Genomic DNA, 27,723 nt, shown 5'->3' with positions numbered 1-27,723 from the left:
CTAATCGATGAATGAATAACGTTAGACATTTTGAAGGCAGACCATGAGACTCTCTCTGTAGTGTCGATATGACTGGAGGGGATTAAAATCACAACCAAAGACTATAAGTAAGCATCAGCTGGGGCTCCTGGGTCGGTAGGGTAAAAAAACAACAGGGATTGGTATAATTACCTCTGGGTCAAATTACTAGTATGAATTAATGCAGCTGCTTTTCATGGAGGGGTTCACTTTACCTGATGGGTAAAACCATTTTCTATCTACCTACTCTAATCAATAAGTTTGATGTTTTACAATTGCAAACTGGCAAATGACCTTATAGGCACAAGATTATGAAAATAAGGTCAAAGGCAATGTAAGTTCTCAACCTTTCAGATGCTGACAATTTGCAGTCAAACAATAAAGAAAAATAAGCCATAATCGACAGATGATTGCTAAAAAGCAACTAATTTCAACTAGTAATTGACCCAGAGGTGTCGGGGTGCTTTTAAGGTCTAAACTCAGTACCAGAGCGGGGTTAGCAGCCTGCATGGCCAGCAATGACTCATGGTATGTCATATCCGGCTGTGCTGGTACCACCCCTCCATGCCGAGCCCAGGCACCCTGGATCAGAGTCTCCAGCTGGGTCGGTGGTGCTCCCCCAAGCTCAGTGGATGGAGTGGCAGGGAGGAAGCCCTGCATGGAGGGTGGGTGTCCCTGGGGATCTATGGGGAACGCTGCTCCAGGTGAGTCGTAGAGCGCAGTGGAGGACGAGTGAGGGATGGATTGAGCGGCTGAGGAGTCAAAGGGAGCAGAGAGAGGTGGGGGAGGAGGTGACTGGAACTCTCCGGCGTCAGAGGACGCCATAGAGTCACTGGATGGTTCTGGGCTTCTGTCTTTAGTGGCCGCACTTATGTGGTGAAGAAGAAGACTTCCTGGAGGTAAGGGGAGCTCAGGACTGACATATGCGTACAACTCTTCTGTCACCGGCTGGAGACGGCTGTACGTGCCTGAACCACCTGATCCAGTTCCGGTGTTGTCCTCCAGAGGGAGGTCCATGGAGCTCCGTCTGGCCCGGTAAAGTCTGGATGCCAGGAGGTTTGGGTCTCCAGCAGCAGCTGCAGCGGCAGCGGCTGCAGCTAAATGGAACTCAAAGACACTTCCAGTTTGTGGTGGGGCTTCAGCCATTACTGGAGGAGCTGAAATAGAGAAAGCAGAAGAGGAGGCGTGCTGTGGTGGAGGATAGCAGCCGTCAGATGATGACGAGGAGCCACCAGTGGGCGCACTCATGGGAGGGATTGGGCTGTGTGCACTCATTCTTTGCATTAAGTGTGAGTGCAGGAACCCTGGCTGAGGTGGAGGGACGGGCTCATAACCCAAACCGGCAGCTGCAGCTGCTGCTTGCCTCTGCTGATGGAAACTCAAGTGGCCAAGCTGGTGTGCAGTCATTGGGTATCCTCCATACGCCATTGCTTCATAATGGTCCAATAAGGCAGCTTGATTTAGACTTAATCTCCTCACTGCTTCCTCATGCTCGGCTCTCATGTCTTTATAGCCGTACAAACTTGGGTCGGATTGTCCTTGGAGATGCAGCGGCTCCCCCACACCAAGTCTTTGAGCAGCTGCTGCAAAACCAGGATTGACCATGAGGAGAGAGGGGGGCTCACCACCCTCCATTCCAGAGAAGGGATGCAGGCTGCTCCCATAACGAGGGTAGGCAGGCTGGAAGTGTCGGGTGTGTGCCTCCAGAATGGACGTGCTCTTGCGTCTTTGGGTGTTGTAGGCTTTAGGAGGCCCAGTGGGAGGAGGCGAGAAGGAAATGGGGCGCTCGGGGATGGAGGGGAAGAAAATAGTAGGGGGGTCTGGGAGAGTTTGGAGGGGGATGCTCCCTCCTGCTCCTGCTCCTCCACCTCCTGCGCTTCCTCCTGCACTGTACGAGTGCTGCATTGAATGCTGCTGCGATAATGAGATACAATGGATTTAAGAATGAGACTCAGAGAGAACCACAGCAAAGGCCCACATGAAATGGAGAAAACAGTGCATTAAAGAGAATCAATTCAAAACAATAACAAGAGAAAAAAGGGACATATATTCTCTCCCCACACTAGAAACACAGTCATGTTGTTAGAATAGGACAGAATAAACCAAACAGCTGTAAAAAGGAGTGATGAGATGAAGTGAACACGTAAAGTTAAGACACAAAGCTGCAGTAAATCAGGCAGACAGCCAAGTGACAGACCGGTACAGCACGAAGACAGGCAGACAACCCAAAGACAAGACAGTAGCAGTGGGAGACACCGTGAGAGCAGGTTGATACGCAGTGGGGTAGTATAGAGTATAATACAAAGACAGGAAAGGCCAAATGCTGGCTCTAAGCTTAGTAATATCTTGACGCAACTGCACTCAGGAAAACTATCTTTTGTCACAGAGATTCTCTCTGCTGAATGTTGATCTTTTAATTAAGTAGTTGCAATCTAAAAAGGATGCATCCTGGTGGCCTGGGAGTTAAGGCGTTGACCATCAGCAACAACTTCAGTTGCATGTCATTAGCCAGCTCTATCTCTTACCCCTTATTTCCTGTCATCTCTCTACTGTTAGCTGCCTAACAAAATGCCCAAAAGTGCCTCGAGTGTCCAGATGTTTTGTAGATGTATTTTTGATGAATGAGAGTGGGAAGTGCTAAGCGCACTGGAACACACATTGCATTTCCTGTGACTATTTCATAGTAAAAATCAATTGGTGTTTTGCCAGTTAAATACTGTTAATGGGAGGCTGTAGCAGTTGTACATGTTCAGTTTACATTAGCAGTAACTGGGGCTTCCCCCTAACAGTCGACCAGAAAGGACATTAGTTGGCAAGATTTCATTGGTCACTTCGTCGCTGAAAAAAGACCAAACATGAAACTCTTTTGGGAGCTGCGCCCTGTCAAAATAAATCAAAATCTATATGGCTGGAAGAGGCCACACTCAGCATTAATTTCCAGGGCTGGTACCTGCGGTTATTCCACAGGCTAGTTAATAACATGTCGGGCAGGAAATCCAAAGTGTGGGATCATTTTGAGAAGGTGAAGGACGAACCCAAGGTGATATGGAAACTCATCTTCATTGGTCAACTACAAACATGACGTATCATCTGAAACATGGAAGTAGCTACATGCCCATTAGCCCACAGCGTCATTAACAGGCGGCTCGCTCAGTGTGTGACGTGCACTTGTAGATAAAATATAGGCCTATATTAATGAAGGTTCATTAGTACGGTTTTGTATTTCTATGTAATATTACTGATACTATTCTTTCTCACACCTTCAACTCAAACCGTTGTGTTGCCCCGCCCAAAATATATCATTTAATAATCAAATTAATATCACAAACATGCGGGCGACTAGTCAACTAATGGCCCTAAATGACGACTATTGGTCGACTAGGAAAATTCTTATACAGGGGCAGCCCTACAAAATAGTTGGAGAGCTCTTAAAAAAAGATGGTGGGTGTAGCACTTTTTCTCTAGGCAGGACACTTAGTCTTAAATGAGAAGGCCTGTGTAGCTTCTGTAACTATCAAACAAAAGGAAAATGGTGTCACATATATATCGATCTACCACCCCTTAAAGTCATTCAATTACTCTCAACTATTCATTTACATTTTGGATATAGCAACTTCTTTTGTACTTGAAAATGACCACTTTAATAATATCAGTTTTCCTGATGGCAGATGCACATGATATTAGACAGTTGTATCATAGAGCAAAGTTGAAAATAAAGCCAGTCACTGTATTCAAAATGAACACATAGTGGTCTGTCAGAGGGAGATAGAGAGAGTTACAGAGAGGTGGATGGGTACAATGACTGACACACAGCAGTGTCTGAAAGTAAACAAAGTTTGACTTTGGGTCATACTAATCTACTTTAGAAATAGTACCACTTGAAATGCCTTAAATTAAGAATATAGATGTAGCATTTTTCTACTGATTTAATACTGCACGAATGACGTTTGCCATCGCACAGTACTGGCTTAGCTCACGCAGTTTAAACCTGGGACAGCTGCAGTGGTACTGAACTAGGTCAAGATGCACATCTGATGGTGCATTTTTAATGAACTTAGCAAATAAATTCAATTTTGTGATTCCATTTGGGTGTTTATGCATTCCTCATTTGGCTTGTTGTACAAAGCTGTGACACAGACCTGTATGAGTAATACAAGCTGAGTCATTAGCAGCCATTTCATTCACTGTGTCATCCAGCAGTGAGAAACAAATACACTTTATTGTGGGTTTCTGTATACAATGACACTGTAACAGATGTTTCATCTACTTTCAGACACCAGTGTGGCCCACATCCCTCATCTTCCTCTCTCTGCTTCCTCTCTGGTTTGCACCACCACTGTGGCTCCTGGGGATGAAGCTTTATGAACCTACAGGGGTGGAGAACAGGGCAGGTAGGCTGGCCCTCCGCTGCCTGGCTCTGGGCAGAGAGGAGGCAGTGTGAAGGGGTAGGACCGTCTCCAGGGCCTTGGAGAGGCGCCCAGCGAATGTGTCCCTCTCGGCAGCGAGAGGCATGCAGGGGGAGGTGGTGGCGGTGGTGTAGGAGGATGATGAGGACAGGTCTGGAGGAGGGGTGGAGGGCTGCTTTGGCGAAATGGCCAGGGGCAGAAGAGCATGGGAAAAAGAGTAGGAAGAGGGGGGGACGCAAACAGACATGCTACGACTGCGACGACGGCGCAACGCAGGCTGTGGGCCGGGGAGGGAGGATAGAAGAGGGTGGGAACGACATGGGAAACAAACACAAAGAAATTAAAAGACACAAATAATGATCGAAACACAGAAAACAGCAGTAAAATCATTTAAAAACACAAACTAAAGAGACACGTTTGAAAACTTGGAGGTTAAGTGAAGAACACATTGAGAAAATCATATGATGAAAGAGGTGATGCTACGTGACAGTTTAACATTTCAATTTAGAAAATAAAATCCATAACTACAACTTAATACATAAAAAAGCAAAGTAACAGCTCCTAAGTTATAATAAGATTAATTAAAGAGAGAAACTATTTCTGTGTGGGACAGATCACTGCATCAGGAAGTAACACTTCAGGTTTTCCATCAACAAATTTCGAGTGAAACCTTACTGATAACAAAGAAAAACACAAATATCACAAAGAAATGTACAATAACTTATGAACAAATGCAGTAAAACCAAATGAAACACACACTAAAACAGAAAAATGACACAAGAAACTGAAAAGAATCATTTTAAAACAAAATAAATAAACATATTAACACGATGTTACATAAAAGGAGACAATGGTTATTTAAGATAATCGTAATTATTTAATGTGATAAACCAGTCTGTCTGTGAGTCAAATTGTCTGCACAGAACAACATCGGATTAAGAAATAAGCCTTTTGAGAAATGTCCTAAAAATAAGCCCAAACCATCATTAAATTATTCAATCAATCAGCCTACAGTACAGACTGAAGGATCATCCAGCTGAACAGTATCAGTCAGTGTTGTGTAGGTGCTGCTAAACTGGATCATGTACCCAAAAGGTCACCAGATGGAAATGCCTTAAGTGGGAAATTAAATAAGAAATTCATAGGTACGTATAAAGGTGCTCTTGAGCAAGGAATTAAGACTCATCTGCTGCTGAAAGGTCAACAAGCAGCTGAGTTAAGAGAGCTAAGATACAAAAATCCTGGGTCACAGGAGAGGAGTGGAAACCGTGCTCAGTCAACATCATGAAGATATATATCAGTATTAAATAGGAGTGAACAGACAAGCAAATAAACAAAAGTGGCATAATTCCAATTATTATTATATTTCATTATAAAGAGTTTCAGGAAAAAGTTTTATGCCATATCTGAGGTGAATAATCTCTCTCTCTGAAGACCACTTGTTTGTTGTTCTTCCCTGAATATGAACCCAAACACCATAATAATAATTGTTGGCAATGCACGTTTCTGCAAACCACGGATACCGTATAACTTCAATTAATAGCCTGGGCTATTGTTTGCTTAAATCACTGAAATCAACAGGCAAATTCAGCTTCAGATAATATATCAATTAGGAATCATTCATCGAATTTAGCTCCGACAGACAGCGAGTTACGGAATGGACACATAATTTGACATAACCAACAACGTGATTTTATACATTTGAAGAACTTCTATGAAAGAAGTGAACTGCTTGGCAACCAGACCAGGCGCATGGTTGAGACAGGCCTTTATTTGTTAAAATTTGTAGCCACACCAGGCTAGTAAAAGGGAGTTTTAGGGTATGTCACATTTGCACATTATCATGTAGCAGATACGTTGAAACTTAGCCTTTCTTTACGTTTCTTTATGTGGTTAACATATGTTAAGGTTTAGCCACAAAAACAACTTGTTTATGGTTAGGGAAATATCATGTCTTGGCCAGTTTTTGTGGCACAATCACAGCTGGAAATGTGATGACAGGTCACTAAAAAACAACCACGTTTGGTAGCAGAAAAGCTGCTGGAAACGCTGTGATGAATCACTAAAAAACAACTGGTTTTGTTGCAGCTTGGCACGCATCTCACCAAGGTGAAACGCCATCCACGAGCCCCTCAATCTCCTGATGACAAAATCAGCTCATATACCTCATCACTTCAGAAATGTTGATATGATACATATGAAACATACAAAGGTAGTGTATCTGCGGCTTGCAGAAATGTACAGTGCCAACATTGTCTTACTACAACTGGGCTGGAATATAATGCTTCTGCATGAGAAGAGCAAAAAAACATGAAGGCTGATGTGCTTCCAAGCAAATATGCCCGATTATCAATGTGTAAAAGAAATTTAAAAATACAAAAACAAAGAAATATACAACATAACAACTATAACAAAAAAAATAGTAAGTGAGTAAATGACAAATGTAAGAAGTTGATGTATAGATGTGGGAGCATTTAAAAAAAATATGGCTTTTAACGTGAAGAACAAGGAGGATTGAGAGAAGGAGAAAGAACGAGGTAAACAGCTGAGAGAATCGAAGGACGGAGAGATGCATGACATGTAGTAGCTGAGGATAAAGTGACTTCCAGTCTTCTAAGATGAAATACATCAGAAAATGAAAGGTTAGCTGGCATAATGTGAGAGTAAGTGGTTGACTGACTACCTGGGTTACTGGTCTGCTGGACTGACTAGCTGAGAATAAACTGACTGCTTGGATGGCTGAACTTCCTTTAGTGTCTTTAATATTGGCTGACTGATTGTGTTGCTTTATCTCTGTATAATACTGCAAGTTAAAGCCTCAGTAGGCAGGAAAGAAACCAAATACCTTCTAGTACTCCTCTTCTTCAGGTCAGAGGGGATCGGCTTCACATAAAAACCCATCACAACATGCTCTTGTGTATTTAGTTCAACAAACACCCGCCATTCCCATCCTACTCAGCAACACTGCAAACTTCATTCCTACTCACTCCCACTCCAAAACACACTGCAATGCTCACTTCAAACTGACCAGTCGTGGTCAGCACACCTGCGAGCGTAAGGCTGCACACAGATGTGTTGAACATGACCTCATCAGTGCTAATCAAACCTATGCGTGCGTAATGCCGAGCATCACAACTCACCATTTGCTGCGGCGGCTGGGCGTAGCCCGGGTGCTGCTGTGGGTTAGCAGAGGGGGTGGAGGGGTAGGGGGTTTGGGGCTGGGAAGGGGGGTGGGAGGAGGGGGGGCAGCTGTACGACATGGTCAGCTGACCCAGGTGGGGGGAGTCTGAGGAGAAAACGGAGGAACCTTGGCCACTGTCCAGACCTCCTTCAGCTGAGAGAGACAGAAAGAGATGTGTTAAGACATCAGGAGGGTCACCTTCAGTCCTGTGTCTACATATCAGTCTAATAAACTCCATCTTAAAGTAATAACTTGGACACAGGCTCACAATCATTTTATGATTTCTAAAAATGTACTTCGACGTGAGAATGATCTGTATATCTCTGTAGGAATTTTGCATTCAAATTTTCTACTGGTTTGTAAAAACGCATTGTAAGAACTTTAGTGGCATACAATTAAAGGGAGGAAGAACTAACAGTCAGTTCCAGTGCATTTTCAGATGACAACAGGATGACAGTAAATTGTGTGCCACACTCAACAATGGCTGCCCCTGATTTACAGCAAGACACTAAGTGCTTCTCAAAGTCAAGGAAGGATCCTTAACCTCCTGAATTTCAAGGAGGCTACATCATCCTGTCGAAAGACTGTTCCAGTGTCAAGGATCCTTCGAATTCTACCAAGGACCGAGTCCTTCGTCCTGAGAATTTTCAATTTTTATGTGTGTATCCAAAGCAGGTATAAGGAACCCACAGTTCTTTTCCCAGGATTTGCCTGAACTGTAGGCGAGGCCTCTTCAGTGACGCACACTTGGGCACTCGCTAGCCTGTTCCAATGTGTGTTCACCGAATGCTAGTAAGGAGTCTTGCCTAGCCTCTATAGGATTATAGGCTGATTCCATGGGCCGTATCAAATTAGGAATATTGTCATACTTGGAATAATGGTGGAATGTTACTGTGCATGTAAACGTAGTCAATCCGTGCTTCTCAAAGGCAAGGATGCTTCCTTGGCAGGGCAGGTTCTTCCAAGTCGAGTCCTATAGAGGCTAGGCAAGACTCCTTACTAGCATTCGGTGAACACACATTGGAACAGGCTAGCGAGTGCCCAGGTGTGCGTCACTGAAGAGGCCCCGCCTACAGTTCAGGCAGAAGAACCTGCCTGAGGGTTCACAAATGAGAAGCAGTTTGTAAATGCACATTCAGCAATTCGCATGATCTGTGAATTTATATTACAAGTGTGCCTCAAAATAATATTTGTGAAGCAGAGCGTGTGCATTTGCGAAACAGATCGTGTGCATTAGTGAGTCCGAAATACAACTGCGAACCAGAGCATGTGTATTCGTGAGAAACCCTGCGTGAGTTCATTCATTATGACACTGATCTGACCCTATACAAGCAGCTCCAGACATTCCACTTTCCCATACTCTTAATTTCATTTGTTAATGAACTGCATGTACACGGGAATATTAGTGGAATATTAACTTTCATCAGCCATGTCAGTAGCTTAGTAGGATTATTGTTTTGTCGGAATTAAATCAAAAAACGGAATATTTTGTGCATATTGACGTAGTCTTCGACAATATGATACCGGAATAAACCTCTTGGCTCATGGTGAATATTCTGTTAGATGTACGCAGTCGTTTGTCACATATTTTTGGAGACTGATATGCTGGAACAAAGTTGCGACCATTGGTCTCACAGGAATCTTAAATCACACATTACAAAGGCTTCATTTAAAGAAAGAACAAGAAATAGTCTAAGATCAGTGTAGAATGTAATGACATCAGCTCTACGTGCTATTTCTAGTTTGTCTTACATGTGTGTGAGATGCCGGTCTGCTGATAGTGAAGCTGCTGCTGCTCCACCTCCGTCTCCTCTGCTTCTACCTGCACACAAACAAACACAAGCAAGAGTCAAGTCCACGTGGTCTTCATTCAAATACTAAATTCTACGACAGGAAAAACGACCATGTGAACTGTTTGATCTTACGGACATCAAACGATGCAAGCTAGCTTACGGTTTCACAAACCTGTGTGTGTGAAGATTTGTGTGTCTCCTGTTGCTGCTGCTGCTGCTGCTGCTGCTGCTGCTGCTGCTGCTGCTGCTGTTGCTGTTGTTGTTGTTGTTGTTGTTGTTGTTGTTGTTGTTGTTGTTGTTGTTGTTGTTGTTGCTGTTGTTGCTGTTGCTGCAGCTGTTGTTGTTGTTCAATCTCCAGTTTTCTCTTCTCCTGTTCCTCTCGTACCAGCTGCCTCTGTTCTCTCTTTCTTCGGATCAGAGACACGCGGTCCTTGATAGCCTTGGCCATGGTCTTGTGGTCAGCCTCGGCAACGTAGCCAGACTCAACCTGTGGAGTTACGTCAAGTCACACACTTAAAACCCCTCGATTTTTCATTTCACCCATCAAACCCTCCCGTTTTCATCTCTTTGACTACATAGTTCTTTCCCTTCTGTCTTTTCTTTTCTTGCCTAATTCCGTCACGTTCTCCCGCTACTCGCACCACCATCTGTCCATCCATTCATCAGCACTGTACGTACCATTTCCTGGGCCACATCTTCAGGGACGTCCTTGTTCAGGTCAAAAGAGAACTCGATGGCTTCGTTGTCTTTGTATTTGCCTACAAACAAAACACAAATGGCTGGTCAATCAGCTGTCCCTCTGTTTTCTTGGGAGTTATCAAAATCTTTTGGTTGTTTACCAATATAAGTGCTGAATCATGACAAATATGGTTAAATGTATACGTCTATGGGGCTAAGACTTTGGGAACTACAAAAATATTCCTATTACAATTTCTTCTACATACAAAAGATCTTAATTAGATGAAAAATATTCTTTTATATACCTTTGAGCTTCTTGACGTCTTCTATCCTGAGCCACAGTTTGATGGCGATCATTTCCCCATCATCCTCTTCTGCCAGTTCAACCCTGACCCCCGTGTCCTCCTGGAAGAACGCATGGTTCAGCAGGATCTTTATAGCATACCTAGAGGAACAAGAAGAACAAAAATTAGATACGTATAAGACTGGCGATGCCTTGTGAGCTGGTCTCCAGCTGATAATCTAATGGTTCAGACACAGTGTTCAATTTATCTGTTGGGACATTTAGTCCAGGGACAGTGCTCCACATATATTCCACACTGTGTCAAAAAAACAAGTTGGATGACAGACCGCCAATCATGTGACTATTCTTCACCAAGAGACCAGTTTTTGGACTGTGAAGAAAAACAAAGAGTGAAAGAGAGGGAGGGGGAAAGTTTGGTTTAGTTGAGTTTCTAAAGCAGCAGACTGGAGGGTACGGTGGATGATTTGGCAGACCCACAGCATGAGCAGAGAGCCAACAGAAGAGTTTTTATTTCTGACCAAGCAGCTGTGAATCAGAACAGGATTTAGAGAAAAGGGTGATTTTGTTATCAAACATCACTGGGTGTAGCGGTGTTGTTACTGTAATCTTTTATTTTTAAATAAAGTTAGAAACTGAATGCAAATCTTGCCAAAGTCATGGCGGCGTGGCGGCGTCCATATAGCATCTATAAATCCAAAGATAATACTAAATATCAACAATGCCGTGTCTGGCTTTGATCTGTGAGTGTGTGTGAGTGTGTGTGTGTGTGTGTGTGTGTGTGTGTGTGTGTGTGTGTGTGTGTGTGTGTGTGTGTGTGTGTGTGTCTCACCTCTCATCTTTGTTTGTTCTGATGCAGCCCTCTATAATTTCCTTCACCTCAGGAATGGCCACCTTATCGAAACTGCCAGGCTTCACTCCCTGCACACACAAAAAGATGAGTAGTGAAGACAAGGGAAATTTTAGAGAAAGATGAGGAGTTGGTAACACACACAATCTCTCTCTCTCACACACTCACAGACACACACACACACACACACACACACACACACACACACACACACCCTAAAAAGCATACAGACTTGCTGGAGTTGGACAAAGCATTTATGTTTTTTCTCACTAATGCAATGGGTCCCAACTGGTGGGTTGCGGTCCAAAAGTGAGTCACAGGTCCATTCTGAATGGACCGCAAGTGACTAAGGAACATGTCAAGTTTGTTAACAAAACACTTTATTTTAGAGTACTGTAAATTTCCAGCACAGAACTTTTACTTTAAAGTTCAGTTTCCTGCTGTAGGGTGAGTGACTTACTAACAGCTACTTGACCGAGACGGCAAACTAGCTCAACAACATGGCAAAACGCAAGTATGATGCTGAATGCATTAAACCGTGTGGACCTTGAACAAATGGCTAAGGAGAAATCTGGACCCCATTGCTGGACCAGTTGGGAACCACTGCCAGCTTATGTATGGGTGAAATTTACCATAGGCTGCCATCTGTCAGTACACACTGCATTTTATTCCAGAAAACATGTTTGCTTGCTGTTTTTGTTTTGGCTCTGTATATCATGCACAATACAATTATTCTTCAAAATAACAGAAAACAGGACAAATAAATGTAATAGTCTGAAATATGAACAAATTGGAAAGTGTCAAAAAACTTCCAATTAGGAAAGGCAGTGTTTTTGGTAACACTGAGCAAAAATTCCATAAAAACGTTGAGCGTATTGTCATTCAAGTGCATTCAGAGAAAACTAGACTTCTGCACCTCCTCTTTGCTCCATTTTCAGGCTTAAGAAAATCGAGGCCATGATGGGAAACTTTGGCCAATCACAGGTCATGTCAGAGAGAGGGCGTTCCTATTGGCTGTTCTACAAATGCCGATGCACGTGCACATCCCTTCAACACCAAAAAGGAAGATGGACTTATCAAAAAAGTCTGACATTAAACGCAACGAAATACGATATAGCGTTTCAGAGATGGAGAGAAAATGTTTTTAATAATTTAGCCTTATGCTAACTGAAACAAAAGGCTCACAGTTGCAACTAATTCCAGTTTATGTTTATGTTGCTAGCTAGTATCACACTGTGAAATCTTGAAGGGCTTTTCAAATCTGCAAAGAAAACAGGACGGTAATTCTCACTGACTCGTCTCTGGTGGGAGGGGCTTAGGACAGATTGGGGAGAGCTACAGGAGGAGGGTGTATTTTCAAATTCTTCTTATGCCTTTTCCAGAAAACTGCCTACTCCAGCTTTAACTGCCAAGTTCCTATTACATACTGCAGGATTAACTGGTCCTAATCAAATTAAACAGAACTGTGTCTGTGAAATACCCATTCTGTACTTCAAATTGATGAGCCATGCAAATAGAGCAGTTTGCCGTAACAGTGCTGAATGAAGGCTGAACACTGGACAGACAGAGGTCCTGCAAGTGAGTGAGACTGCCGAGGGTTAATTCCCGCAAAAACCCAGATATCCTCTCAGGAATACATAATGAATCACAGCTGTTCAGGGCCAATTAAGAACACTAGAGCCCACGTTGATGGATAACACTAATAACAAGGCATCAGCAGGGACCCATTCTGGAGTTTGGCACTAAGAAAAGGCACTTCTGAGGGGAAATATTAGAAAAGGCAACACTGGAAATGCAAACAGAAAAGAAAACAGCTATAAGAGAATATATGATGTTCGCATTATGTAGCTAAATGCAAAGCAGGGTGTTAGAGCTTCATGATAAGAGGTAAAGATGGTCTTTTTTTGGCACTTACTAAGAAGACAGAACCTCTAAAGGCCCGTCGGATTTTTAGGTACACCATTCAGAAGTTTGGCTACACAGCCGACCAGAAGGCATCTTAATGACCGGCCCATTCATTCAAACAATGGAGGAACAAAATAGAGACTGAGGCAAAGCTGAACAAGAGGGCAGCTGAAGCTCAATCCTGAATTAATAAAAAGGTAGCAAAATAAAATTACATGCTCCAGAAAATCTCTCCATCTGTATCCGCCTGCATAGACGAAGCTTCAGCATATAATATGTCAACAAACTCTCTGTAATTAATTAAATGCATTTGCTTGTTGTGTGTAAAATCTAGCTGAACAGAGCCCACTTGAATGCAGATATCAAAAACACAAAAGGCTGGAGGAATAATCAACGAGACATTCAAGTTATTAACACAGTCCAAAACTTATTACATCATACATAATACACCCATTCATCTCATAAAGATGAACGCAAAACTCTCATAACACTCATGACAAGAGAGCCAAAAAAGTGACAGGCAGACAAGTAAAAGATTTGACAAATTAAGGTGTAACTTACCTAGAAGTACTGACAAATACACTAGAGACCTGTATGACTGATGGATGTCTTGGGAAGTACTTTTCAGTCTTAAATAATGGGCTAACTGACGGTTTGTCACAAGAGACAGAAAGACTGACCGACCTCAACCTGTTCATGCCAGCTAACGGCCACCTACGTCCAGCTCCATCTTCCCCTCCTCCTTTCTTTCTTTACTTTCTTGGCCAGTTTCTCTCCTGCAACCCCCCAGTACACCATTGCGCAACAACCCCCCCCCCATCTCTCTCTCTCTCTCCCTCACACACACACACACTCCTGTGATTCCAGGGCCAAACAAAGTTAGGACTGATGGAGAAAGTAATGGTATTAAGCCTGACAGAAGAAGGGAGGATGAAGGAGAGAGAGACGGCGAGATTTCAGTTTAACAGGGCTGATTGGAGGTCAGGAATGTTCCAGAAGGAGAAGAACCATGAAGTGTGTCAACAACATTGTACATCAAGGTGTCATAAATAAGTCCCTGCAACCGATGAGCTCTCAGAGGGCCCCACCACACAGTTATACAAAATTAAAAAGGAAGTGGAAAAGAGTGAAATATTGATGTGAAAAAAATATGCGTAGTAAAAATGGTCATTGAGGCGTACTTTCCCTTCGCCAATCCAAGGCCCGTTCCAAACCTATTTGGCATGTGACCTGTTTAAAGTGTGCAAGTTTCCAATGTCTTGTGACCCATTGTAACTGGCTCCATATGTTAATGGGTTATGACCTGCACAACCACAGTGTGTTATTGCCCAGTTTTACTACTACTACTACTACTACTACTACTACGACCTGGAGAATCAAAATGATCCAATATTTCACAAAAATAAGATTAGAATAACATCTGGAAAATAAAGATGAATATAATTTTGTAATTTTTTTTTCCTTCTTTCTTTGAAGTACGTCATTATCCTGCAACCAAACACCACTTTGTCAAACTGAGAATCAGTTGGTGACAACGCAAGAGCCTTATCCTCCTGAGACCTTAACTTTTGTTTGGTATGCAGTTTTAATGTCTCCTAGACATTTGGGATCAGTAGGACCTGATAAGCATAAAAAAAATCTAACATTGTCAACGATAATTAAGTCCCAATGTCCTTAAACGAGACGGTAATAAAGTCCCAGTGTCTTCAAACGAGTACTTCCGAATTATCAGTGTCTTATCTTGTTACTGTTGCTAAAATTGGTCAAATTTGTTGCCATATCAAACTACAAGCGTTATCAATAATAAATAAACAAGTTTCAACCATTAAATGTGATCAGGTTGATCAGACAGACAACCGGTCTAAGTTAAGTAGAATGAAGTGTAAGGTCAAGTAAAACCAAAATGTGATGACACAGGGTCTTGGGAGGTTAAATCAACACAGAGATGATCAAGATGAAAAGAAAATACCAAGGCAATATTACGACACAGCACAATAGACCAAAGAAGCAGAACTTACTACCAAATGTCCCTGAAAAACACTTGATCAAAATGCATAATGTGTCAGTGACCTGTCAGAGGAGCTGGTAACTGTGTTATTAAGCTTATTAGACCATCAATAAACTGCTGTGTTCACACTACAAGCGACACAGCAACAGGCTAGAGGTAATTTTCAATGGAAGCCTGTGACGTGAAGCTACAAACTGATGCCCTGTACTTGTTGCTGCGTGATTGGTTTGTCGTGCTACAAACTTAAGCTGGCCTCAACTTTTTTCAGTGCTCCTATTACTGATGATGTGTTAGCTTTCTGTGTATTGCAGTGCACACAGGGAAACAATGGGGCCTTAAAATGTGACGGTACAATGGTGCTCAGACATTGATGAAAGCGTGATGTATTTTTGACCAAATACAAATTTTAGATGGCAATGAGTCGTGTGGCTTTGTTACATGTAGTAGACACATGCAAGCCCATGACAATGTAGCTACGTCAACGAGCACTTGAGCAACACTTCAACAGCCACTCTGCGATAATGTAGCTGGTCACGCTGTTGCTGTGTCGCTTCTAGTGTGAACACATCATCAGGCAGTAAGCCTTTATGCTGCAGTGGACATCATAACCCAACAGAGTTTGTATGTGATTAAGAAAAGTATTTAAATTCACATTTACTGTATTATTTCCTAACGTTGCAGTTTCGACACATCGGGGGTTAACTGAGGTCTCTAGCTTTGTGAGAAACAGAGGGTGGGAAGCTGTAAGGACGGATTAGGCAGTGAAATGAAAGGAAGCAGGTGACTAGGGCACCCTGGGGTTGTCACAAGGTTGTGTGTGGTGTGTGTGACAATAACAAATAGAGACAACTGAAGTTGGTTGTTTTGACTCAGTATCTGGCTGACTGGATTAAAAGATCTGGAAAGCGTGACGACTCTCAGATGTACGAGATTACTGCTATTTGATTATGACTCAAATACGTACACACAAACAGAGGCTGTGGCAACAATGGTAATCAAATATGGTTCCTTCAAAGTAAGGGTGTGATTTCAATCTTGTGGGAGTGAGAGGAGGGAATAGAGACAGGGAAGGAAAGGTCAGGGGGGAGGCAAGAGGGACAGCGGGACATATGGATTGAAATATTGTGTGCATGAAGCTTCTTTAATTAAACTGAGAGATTCAGAGGATGACAGAAGACAGAAAGACGGATTCTCTTCTCTCACTTCTGTTCAGAAGCAGGGAAGCAATCCTAACCCCAACTCTTTCAATTTAAATATGTGGGTCAGATAGTATGGACGGGCACCGAAAGGATTCGATCAATTCCAGGGCTGTCCCCGTCTCAGAATTATGTCAGTCAAATCGGACGTGGCTGTTCATTACAATTATTATACAATCCTTTTTTCCCATGTAGAGTTTGAGAGTTTGAACGGAGCTCAGCAGGACGCTCAGGGTGACACAGTGACGTTCATGAAATGTAGTAAACAAGACAAGTTAGCCTTCTGAGCTAATGCAGGCTAACTATGCTAATGACAGATTGGAAATATGCAGCATTTTTGGACTGGTCTTGTATAGCGCCTTTCTAATCTTCCAACCACTCAAAACGCTTTTTACACTACGAGTCACATTCACCCATTCACACACACTTTCATACGCTGATGGAACAGCCATTGGGAGCAATTTGGGGTTCAGTATCATGCTCAAGGACACTTCGACATGTGAACTGAAGGAGCCGGGGATAGAACCGCCGGCCCTCCGATTGGTGGACGACCTGCTCTACCTCCTGAGCCACAGTCACCTAACACTAGACATCAAACAAAAGCCAGAGACTGTATCATATTAACATACAACCAATATACAGGGGAGATAATGGCAGTGTGACCACACAGAAGCCGCACTTCTGTGCCCCATGTATATCGGCTGACACCCTAGTTCTGGATCCCCAGCTACCTACCTACCAAAATATGCCCAGAAACATACTGTCCAGTGACTGACAAAAAGAAGACAAAAATAAACCTTCACTTCAGTATTTCAGTCGACTGAGGGGTCTACGACTGATGACTCAAATCTTCAACTTTCAGGTGGCAGCCCTGATAAATTCCGTTGCTGAACTGAACATCTAAAGATAAATTAAAGCATGTACAAGTAACCACAAACATTTAAATCAGTGGTTCCCAAACGTGTCAAGTTGGCAAAAAAGGGAAAAAAAAAAAAACACTTTATTTTTTTAGGTACAGTACATTTCCAGCACAGAGCTTTTATTTTGAAGTGCTATTTTCTCCTGTAGAATGAGTGACTATCCGACAGCTACTTAAGAGAGACAGCAAACTAGCTTGAAATCATGGCCAAACACAAGTATGACACTTAAAGGAGAAGTCCGGTATTTTGCACTTTGAGCCCCATTTCTGGGTTGTTTATGATGCAATAGAGTGGCTAAGACCAAAATAGTGACAATTGCTCATTTTCTGAGATTTGGTTTGCCCCTGCCTGGCTTAACAGTGCTGCCTATGGCCATGTGTGAACCTGTCCTAAAACCACCTTAAACGTTTGTTTTCAAAGCCATGAAACTCACAGAGGGGTCAGTGGTGTTCGTTGATGTTCTGACATAAAAATTGTAGCAAACTGTGGTTTCCATCCGTGTTTTCGCTATTCATCTCGATTGTGGAACTATTTTTTCAGCTGCCTCACACCCGTGTGTAAACTTCCGCTTGATTGTTTGTTTGACCCTGAGACGTTATACACTCCAGCCCACATGATGGCGATAATGCTCCTTTCTGTGGGTGTCGCCAACTGGCAGGAAACCATTGCAATGTGATGGGACACAGAAAAGAAGCAGAAGAAGAAGGTTGGCGTTGTGATCAAAGGCATCGTACTGCGAAGGTTGTTTACAAGCGAGTAATCCATTGTGCAGTTGTTTAAACTTATTACAAAACTTTTACGTTCGTTCTCGTTCTTCTTTCAGGAGCGCACACAGCACTGTCGAGCCGGCACTTTCGCTGAGCTAAAAGACTACAATGACTACAACCTTGTCGTAAACAACCCCCTTTCCGTTTCCGGTGGCGGATTACTACCAACGGACAATGAGGCTTCTATAGAAAACCAATGGATTACACAAACTGTCAAATAAATCATCATGGAAACCACAGTTTGCTACGATTTTTACGTCAGAACATCAACGAACACCACTGACCACTCGGTGAGTTTCATGAACATTTAGGGTGGTTTTAGGACAGGTTCACACATGGCCATTGGCAGCACTGTTAAGCCAGGCAGGGGAAAGCCAAATTCTCCGAAAAGGAGCAATCGTCACTATTTTGGTCTTAGCCACTCTATTTCATCATGAACAACCCAGAAATGGGGCTTAAAGTGCAAAATACCGGACTTCTCCTTTAATGTATTAAACTGTGTGGACCTTGAACTAATGACTAAGGAGAAATCCGGACCCTGTAGCTGGACAAGTCACGAGTACTCTTGCAGGCTTTATCTGGCTACAATTATCACGAATACTGTAAGTGCAACAGAAAATGGAACACATCAGTTTTTATTTTTGGTACACACATTTAAGGAAACTGCTGCGAGTGTGTGTCTAAAGTTACCATTAAATTTTAATGTTAGAGCTGTAACAGAAGCACTTGTTTTAGCTGAGGGGGATGTTGCACTCATCCAAAAACGACAAACAGCACTGCATTCCTGTACCAGACAAATACTAAGGGATAACAGTGGTAGTTTTTGCAAAGAAAAGTACTGATTTATGTTTGTAAAAGTGCGCACACATATGCTTGAGCACCCTTTCTGATTTGCACTGATGCTTCGGCAATGTAAGAATTGTTTTATGTTCACAATTAAGCTGAAATAAAAGATGTGTTGAGACAGATAGAAGCAGAGAGCGATAATGGAGGCACTAGAGGAGGAGGATAGAGAGGGATGAAGAGAAAGAGAGATTTCTAGTAAATTCCTCTGGTCCATTAACATCACTGTCAGCCTCCACAAAGCTGAACTCAGTCCCGTGAGGAAAGGAGGGAGACAGCTCTCATCTGCCTGTGTGTGTGTGTGTGTGTGTGCTGGGGTGATGACCTCAGCAGCACTCAACTTAAAACAGCCTCTGATTGCATCTGTTGTCCGCTCTCCGTCTGTGTTTTGGTCTCTGTCTCGTTTTTTCCTTTTTTTTGTTTCCAGCCAACTGTCATCTACATTTTATGCAAAGCTTGAAAATGTTACAAAACTAAAAGTGAATGAAAAGCGAGTGCATTTAAAATCGAATGAAGTGATGCAGGAGTGTTCTGCCTGTCATATTTCATTCATGGCATTTCCCTCATACATGTCTCACAGTTCTCTGCATTCACTTTCTCTCAGACGAGCTTCAGGCTTTAAGTGTCTTGCTCAATACGGACACAACAACATTCCTTGAGGGTTTTCAGGTCTTTAATTTGTTTTGCTTTATATGCAATAGCTTACTTGGTATTGCTCTCTAGTGGTGGAGAAAAAAATGCAGCTAAAGGAAAACAAATCTTCCCATGGTGCTACTGTTTTCCTTTTAACATTTGCAGGAGAAAGAGGCTGGCAGAGAGAGAACAAGCGAGAGACTAATGAGTGCAAAAACACAGTCATCTGACTGGATCTCCGGCAGCTCATGCCAAACTTGTTAATACAGTCAGTAAACAAGTATGGAGGGAGTGGCAGAGAGAGCCGCGCGGAAGAGGGTGGAGATTAGAGACAAACAGGGCTGTTAGATGCAACACATGAATGTCACAACACAGTCATTCACAGCGGAGGCGTTCAAAACAAATACTTGTAATGTAGAGGAAATGCACTCTTACACTAGTAACCCTCCTGTAGATCTGGGCAGCGTTTTGACATTCAGAGTAGGGGTACTCTGAGGTTGCCATCTCCAGCATGCACATCCCGAAGGCGTAGACGTCAACGGATTCATCGTACTTCTCCTCATACATCTCTGGAGCCATAAACTCTGGGGTTCCTGGTGAGAGGGAGAGGAAAAACAATGAACTGTTGCATTGTGCTGGGGTTTTAGATCTCTCAGTCAGAGCTAAAAAAAAAAAACACTGGCTCAGTTGGTTAAAGGGTCAGTTTGGTATTCTTTTAACCTGGACCCTATTCTCCCATATTTTTGTGACTAAGTGAGCTGTGAAACAGGCTGCAATGTTACCACTTGAGGTATGTTTAAAAGTGCTTATGTTTGCCACTGACAGGCTCAGATTGTTAATGTAAGTGTCTGACACTTTTGGTTGCGCAACATCCTATTTGTTCAACCCAGGGGTCAGCAACGTTACTGATTAAGAGCCATTTTTGACCAAAAATAATAAAAAAATTAATTTTCCTGGAGCCACAAACCATATTTGAGCCTTCTGGCGTATTAAGTCTAAATTAGCCTATTGACCTTAAAAATAAGTCTAAATGAGCATTAAAAACATGTTTTACCACAAGATGGTAAAGCATGTTGCATATTGTACTCTGCATCTGATATTTATGATTATTTGGTACTTTAACATTGCAGCCTCGGCGGTGACGGCAAACAAATCTGTCCAAGTGCTATTAAATTCTGTATTTTCCTCTGAGGCTTTTACTTTTATGGATTTGGAATCCATGCTAGCCTAGCTAGGGAGGCTCAAAACTAGTCACTGGTTTCGAGGTTTGGCAAAAATTTAGAGGAAAGGGGAAAAGGCGCCAGACCAGACATATGATGCATATTTTAGTTGAGGAAATGTTAAAACTTTATTTTTTAATTCAGTGTGTAGGCTACACATTTTTACAATTGGAGAATGTGCAATTTCTGTCGGCTGTGATTGGGTGTTCCTTGTCACATGACTCGCGGTGTGTGCTGCTGCGTTCCAAAGGTTGAACTCGGTTTATCTCGAAGTGCAGACATCGCGCCCTGAAAAATGGGAACCAGTGTGTGCCACGATGGCGTCACTCTGGTGTTTGAGCACGCCTGCCAAGCGTCTACATCGAAAAAAAAAAAAAGAATTTGAAGGCACAAAAAAACGCAGCATGTGTACAGCCCCAAAAGTTCCTGAGCCGCAGATTCCCCCACATTCACCATGGCCGTACCAACAACAGTTACATTAAACAGTTATTTTAGCGTGTATAGAGCCAGCATATTTTTCAAATCTGACAAGGTTAATTCAAATCAAACCAGAGCTGCTGAATGTTGGAACAGTGGAAAGACAAAGCAAGATGGCTTCTGTGAGTTTCATTTTGTTTCTGTGGACTTTGAAATGTGTTTTATGATTATAAAATTACTGTTTATTAAAGTCGGGTGGGTTTGGCGATAGAAAACACTGGTGACCCTTTAAGTAACATACTAAAATGGTTTATGGTAAGTCAAGGACTTAAATCATAAAAATTCCCAAAACACAGCTGGAAACCTTAAATAACAAACTCACTTACTGGCACCACATACTAGTCTTGTTGTGTTCGTGCACATTCATGCGTATGTGCGTGTGTGTTTGTGGATTTCTGCAAGTGTCCAAATACTTGAGGTCTGTCTAATTACTACAGTGCAGCTGTGAGAGTTACATAGCATATCATTCTCGCCTGGAGTGCATGAGAATATGCACAATAATGTACTTGTGCGCGAATACGAATACCAGAATATCTGTGGTTGACTATGCAACTGAAAAGCAGCCAAGTCATTATAGCGAGCGCAGCAGGCACTTTTTTACTCAACTTGAGTTTAAGTGTGTGTTATGTGCAGGCTGTGTGTTTGGGGGTGTATTCTCTGCTGTGTGTACGCAGCCATCACATCTCCAGACAGCTTAATCCCAGCTTAATAACAGACTGAGTGGTGTGTATTTCACATTTCAAAATACCTGCGGTTTGCTTTTACAACCAGACATTTTAGGAGCAGTAAAATTAATCTACAGTAGGCGTGTGTAGAGTGTAGGTTCGGTTATACGTGACAGCCTGTGTGGACGTGTATGTCAAGTGCTTATTGTTACGACAAACTCACATAAATGATGTCAGTTGTTTCACTTTCTCCACCTTCACAGATCTAAACATTTCATTCTGGTAAACAGCTTTATGTCTGAGGAAAGGCTGGTGTGTGTTCATGCAAGAGATAAGGAATTTGTGTCTTCGGTGACTGTGCACTGTACATGCTTTTCCTACCTATGACACTCTTGGCAAAGGAAGCCCTCTTAAGTGTGGCTAAACCCAGGTCCCCTATCTTCACCGAGCCCGTGGGCCCCGTGATGAAGATGTTGTCGCATTTCAGGTCCCTGTGAATGATGGGCGGGGCTCTGGTGTGCAGAAAGTGAAGGCCTTTGAGGATCTGTCTGCACCAGGAACGCAGGACCTTGATTTTCATCACCTTGAAACGCTTCAGGTAGCTGCGGGACAAAGAAATGGCACAGAAGACGGCGTGTCAGTCAACAAAGGAAGATTAAGTGTACAAAATTATGCAGAGAGCAGCAGGTTCAACCCCATCGCAGCTCTTCAGCAGTCGTGTATCCTGTTCAAGTGGCCTCTTGTCTGAAGAAAGTCACATTGTAAAGAGACACTAGCAAAAAATAAAAAAATAAAAAAACACACTGAAACAAAGCTGCCCTTCTATGTGTCTCATCTGTAGCATCACGTTATTGAGGTTTAGGGGCACTCTGAAGTGTTCTCAATGTATTCTACAGTAATGTTATTATTGCAGGGGTCTGAAAACCATCCATGAGGGAATTAATTATTCCAAAGTAAAGCATCGAGAGGCAGACAATGGCCTGATAAGATGCAGAAACACGGATAATGCTTCAATTAAAGATGAAAGCTTACACAACCAAAGTGGATTACTGTCAGACAATTCCAGCTTAAAAAGATACGTCCTAAATACTCACACAAACATGAATGTGCGCAGTAAAACACACACACACACACACACGCACACACACAAAAAGACAGGCAGTCACTGATAGACACTCTGGTGTCTGCGTGGTTAGAGACTGACATTGCTCGCATGCCAAATAAGCACTGCAATACTGAGACAAACAGAGGATTTTAACTTATTTTACCTCTGTGAAAACAGACATCTATTTTAATCTGGATACAAATATCTGAAAGAGCTTCAAGAGATTTATTGCTGCAAAGTCAATGAGCAGCCTTGAGCTTTATTCAGCAGGACTCTGAACATGTTTTTAGACCCATATTTGTTTATTCATTTGGCTTTATAAAAAGCATGGACTTTATAAAATACGGGGACATAGCCACTGTGACATCACTTGATTGTTTGTGGACTCCCATTTTGAAGCCTTGTGTTCGGTATTTTGGTTCTCTTGGTATTTTGAAGCCAGAAGTGACCGTATTTTACCGTGAAAGTGGAGCTTTGGAGAAGGAAGCGGTGGATCTGACTGAGAACCCAAGGGCACTGCCATGGTAGTCATTTGTCAATCACAAGGTAGCCACGCCCTGAAGCAAATCCTGCTTTGTCGATTTTACTCTAAATGGGAGCACAATTTACAAAATGAACATTACACTGTATTGAAGGAGACTTGAAACTAATGATTGGGACTATAAACTCATTAGGAAAATATTTACTGAGGTAGGCTTGCTGCTGTATTTGGTGTTACCAGTGTTACACAACGTTTGGGCATACATCGATTTGATTACCTGCCCTCTGTGGTTTTGCTTTTTTGAAATTAGTACCTAGTCAGACAGGGATGCTACAATTATAAAATGAAAGTGTCTGACCCGTACAGCAACAGAAACAGAGTCCTAGCACAAAGTGGCAGTTCAGTCAGGACCACTTTAATCAACCACTTTTCATTTGCAGTACTACATTTGGCGGCATGGCTCTGTTCTGGGGCCTCTCTGCTTTTCCTAGGCCTGCACAGAAAGCCTCTTCCATGCACCTACTTGGAAAGCCTTTAGGCAGGGAGAGCACACCTCTCTGCCCTTCCACGTGCCTACATGGAAAGCCTAAGGCAGGGAGAGCAGCAGTAATGATCCCCCCCCCTCTGGCTTGCAGACAAAGCAGCAACAGTAAGCAGGCCAGAGCAGTTTAAATAGGGCGCCCTGAACGAGATTTGCCAATTGGTTGCATAGAAAGGAATCATGTGATCTATCAGCTGACTCCCTTCCATCAGTCAGCTGATCCATCAGTTGATTGGGCTGTTCGAGATCAGCTGATGTAGCTGGGATGTGAGCTGAGCTTGACATTGTGTCCAGCCTGAACTGACGCTATGCTAAATTAGTAAGAGTCTTGTAAAATGTCTGGTGTAGTCACAAGTTTATTAACCAGTGGGAAAATGTCTTCATCCCTCTACCGAGGTAATAAATCAAGCAAGAAGTAGGGTAATTTTCTCATTGACTTACATGTGACCAGACTTCTTTTTCCTACCAGTGGAGTCGTCCTCTGCTGACCATTTGAAAGAATGCAGGCTTACGGCACTTCCCCATTGGCTTTACTTTTCAGATCTATTTTAAAAAGGTAATTTTACACCACGTGAATCAAAATATCCAATCACCACCTCTTGTAGACTTTAGCAACTTCTAATAAACCAATAGCAGCTGTTCTAATGCACATCAGAGACTTCTTATTAACGTGGTCTCTTAGTGGAAGCCGTCCATTATCTTTACCCACTTCACTTTCCAGAGGTATGAGAGTTTGGAATCTGTCCCACCCCTGGGTGGAAAGAAGGGAGACACCCTTTGACAGCTCGCCAGACCATCACAGAGTAAAGACAGATCCACACCTGTGGGTGATCTGGAGTCTCCAGTCCACCTAGTTTATATGTCTTTGGAATGTGGGAGGAAACTGAAGGAAACCCCACAGGACTACAGGGAGGCCTGGACAGGAATTTTACTGTGAAATGTATTTCTGTTATCTGCACAACAGCGCTTACAGACTGAACATCTCTTTCACTTTTGGTCTTATAACTTAAATATGCAGTTGTTTTTATTTTTACTGATTAAACTGATTCGATGAAAGGGCTTCAGTCTAAACTTCTCTTGAAGAGCTTTGAGAACTAATTCAAAATTCATTGGACTGTCACTCTCGATTAGCTAATTCAAAATCAGTGTTTGAATTCCAAGCAAAGTGTTTCCAGTTTTCTCCTGTCAGCTGGAGACTTGTCTGCCTTTCTCTCCTCAGCTCCTTAGCGTAATTCAAGTACAGGGCAAAGAGCAGACAGAGGAAGCAGAGTTCGTCATCCTCTGATCATCCAGACCATGAGGACCATTCAAAGGAACAACCGTTCCACGACTCATCTTCTTTCTGATTTGTTGGTATGTGCTAATTTCACTGCGTCACTGCAGGCAGAATAATTTGATTTGAGCTGATTGTTATTTGTTAAAGCACTTTGGTTCCTAGAGCTCAAAGTTATTTGGTCCTTGATCTGTTTACTGCATTTAATCCAATGTCCGAGCTGAAAACTCAGCTCAAACTAAATCTGTCTGTGGTCGTGGCGAATAACTGGCTGAACCACCCAGTGACCCTGCAAATCTGTCTTAGCTGACAAGGAGCCGTTCAGACAACTTCAGACTCGCAGAACAATCTGCTCCCACTCTGATCCAGGCTGCTGGTAAGAGCTTAAGTATTATAGTTACTCGCATGCATCTACACATGGACAAGAGGCTCGTGCTTGTGATAGCATGAGATGTAAACATTACTGGTGTCCTCTTTGCCGAGCTGTAATGTTAGCTAGCTCAGTGGTGCTAGGTGAGCTAGCAGTAGATACACACTTCCATCTGCACCGTGATACAGTTGGCGAGTGTAGTTCGGTAGAGAGAAAATAGTTCCTACATGAAACTGCTCACAAAAAGGTCTGTGGATTATCTTGAGAAATTGGGTCATGATTTCTGGAAAGACACACTGCTGCTGAAGTTTTCAAATGTATCTTTCTGCCACTTTGAGCACCACAAGCTGAGTGCCATGTAGTTCCATTATATTCAAGTGAAGGCAGACATCTCTACGGCCGATCTCCAACACTCAGCAACTCATGCCAAAACAGTCTAGATTGATAAATACCACTACAGGTAAGAAGAAAAATATGTATTCTGATTTGGGCTGAACTGTCCCTTTAAATCCCAGTACTTCAATTTGCTGCTGTTTTATACTCCTCTTCTTTTAACAGGAAAATGTTATAGTTCTTAGTCCACTGCATGTATTTGACAGCTACAGCCATCATTTCATAAAATTTCAGTATAAGATGATCGTGACCCACTTCCACCCAGATCACCAGACTACCCCTGTACAACAATGACATCATGATGGGGTCTAATCACCAAAGACTCCTCACAAATCTCATGAACTTTTCATCTGTTACTCTTTTAAACTAGTGTTAATTTTGTCAACTGCTTATTATTAAATTTTAGTCTTTGTCTAAGTCAGCTTTATCCTATTTTTTTTGGTCAAGTTTAAGTCAACTAAAAGTCTGGACATTTGCTCATGCCTCAGTTTCATGTCAGTATCTCACGACATACAACCAACACTTGCAACACTGACCGTCACATGGACGTGGAGGCACACTCCAGCGTCTTTGGGAAAAAAGGTAGTTGAGGAAGCTATTTAGTCATAGTTTTGGTAAACAAAATTAAAATTAACACTACTTGGTAATCTTAAGTGCTATATCGTAGGCAACTGGACTTGCTTGAGATTCTTTAAGGTATCTCACCTCCCATCCAAGAGGTTTCTTCTATTCTAACGGACTGGTATAGAGTAGCAGGCTTTAAATTGTGTGGATTTGCGTCCTTGCAGAGTCGCTGAGGTCACATGTGAGTCGTTGACCCACCCAGCCATCATGTGTGTCATTAGGTTGCCTTCAGGGCACAGAACACATCACAGACTGAAAATAATCTTTTGGGGACTTTTTAAGTGAGCATACCTCAAAATGCACATCTGCATAACTTAAGTGTTTTTACTGTAACCTCTGAGAGCCTCTCCCCCTTCCTCTTCCTCACATCCACCTCCGTTCCATCACGCCCCATCTCCCACTTTCATTTCTCACGTGTCTCTTAAGAATCAGCGCTCTCTTCTCCTCTTCCTCCCCCTGAACCTTCCTTCCCTTTACCTACCCACCCTCCTCTGCCTCGCCTGTCTCCTCTGCTTTCTTTCTCTCCCTTTCTGAAGTCAGAACAGTGTTGACAGACAAGTTAAACCCTGTGGCATGCGATGCTGAAGTGACAGTGCACAAAGCACATCTCCCACACACAACCACTCAACCATGGTCTCTTTTCAACACACACACCTAAATACAGATATACATTCTCACTGGGAAAAATATGCAGAAATATTTACAGTATGTGAACAGTACACATACAGTACACAGATAAGCATTCACACACACCCATGGACACACATAGATAAGGGGCCTCTAATACCCTGAGCCCATGCTGGTCAGTGTTTCCATCCTCACCATCTCCCTCCCTTCCTATCAGTCCTCCCTCTCATCGTCTCTCTTTCTTTTTCCACCACTTCAGTGTGCAGCCGCTCCTCTCCTTTCTGAGTCTTCATCTGGGTTTAAGCCAGATCCTAGTACAGCCTCTGTCCTGTGCATATATGTGCATGAATGCACAACACTCACTTAAAAACGTACAAACATGTAGGAGAATGTATTTCTTGCACATATTATGTCCAGCTTGACTCCCTGATTGACAGAAATTTATTTG

At 42.7% G+C, this 27,723-nt stretch overlaps 1 protein-coding gene across 6 annotated transcripts in view; it reads right to left on the bottom strand.

Moving 5' to 3' along the window:
• wnk1b (WNK lysine deficient protein kinase 1b) overlaps positions 1 to 27,723 on the bottom strand; it is a 147,923-nt gene that overhangs the window by 47,289 nt on the left and 72,911 nt on the right. For 5 of the 6 annotated variants that reach the window (XM_050035747.1, XM_050035750.1, XM_050035749.1 and 2 more), the window contains exons 4-13: positions 22,243 to 22,463; positions 19,935 to 20,092; positions 11,210 to 11,298; positions 10,382 to 10,521; positions 10,077 to 10,156; positions 9,571 to 9,885; positions 9,358 to 9,427; positions 7,565 to 7,758; positions 4,390 to 4,701; positions 505 to 1,932 (exon numbers count right to left, since the gene is read on the bottom strand). In XM_050035747.1, coding sequence (XP_049891704.1) covers positions 505 to 1,932; positions 4,390 to 4,701; positions 7,565 to 7,758; positions 9,358 to 9,427; positions 9,571 to 9,885; positions 10,077 to 10,156; positions 10,382 to 10,521; positions 11,210 to 11,298; positions 19,935 to 20,092; positions 22,243 to 22,463 — 3,007 coding nt within the window. The remainder of the gene's footprint in view (positions 1 to 504; positions 1,933 to 4,389; positions 4,702 to 7,564; positions 7,759 to 9,357; positions 9,428 to 9,570; positions 9,886 to 10,076; positions 10,157 to 10,381; positions 10,522 to 11,209; positions 11,299 to 19,934; positions 20,093 to 22,242; positions 22,464 to 27,723) is intronic. The other variant, XM_050035751.1, reaches the window with a different exon arrangement.

Source organism: Epinephelus moara, chromosome 23 (genome assembly GCF_006386435.1).
Source record: "Epinephelus moara isolate mb chromosome 23, YSFRI_EMoa_1.0, whole genome shotgun sequence".
Taxonomy (NCBI): domain Eukaryota; kingdom Metazoa; phylum Chordata; class Actinopteri; order Perciformes; family Serranidae; genus Epinephelus; species Epinephelus moara.
This window is presented reverse-complemented; position numbering and strand designations above follow the sequence as displayed.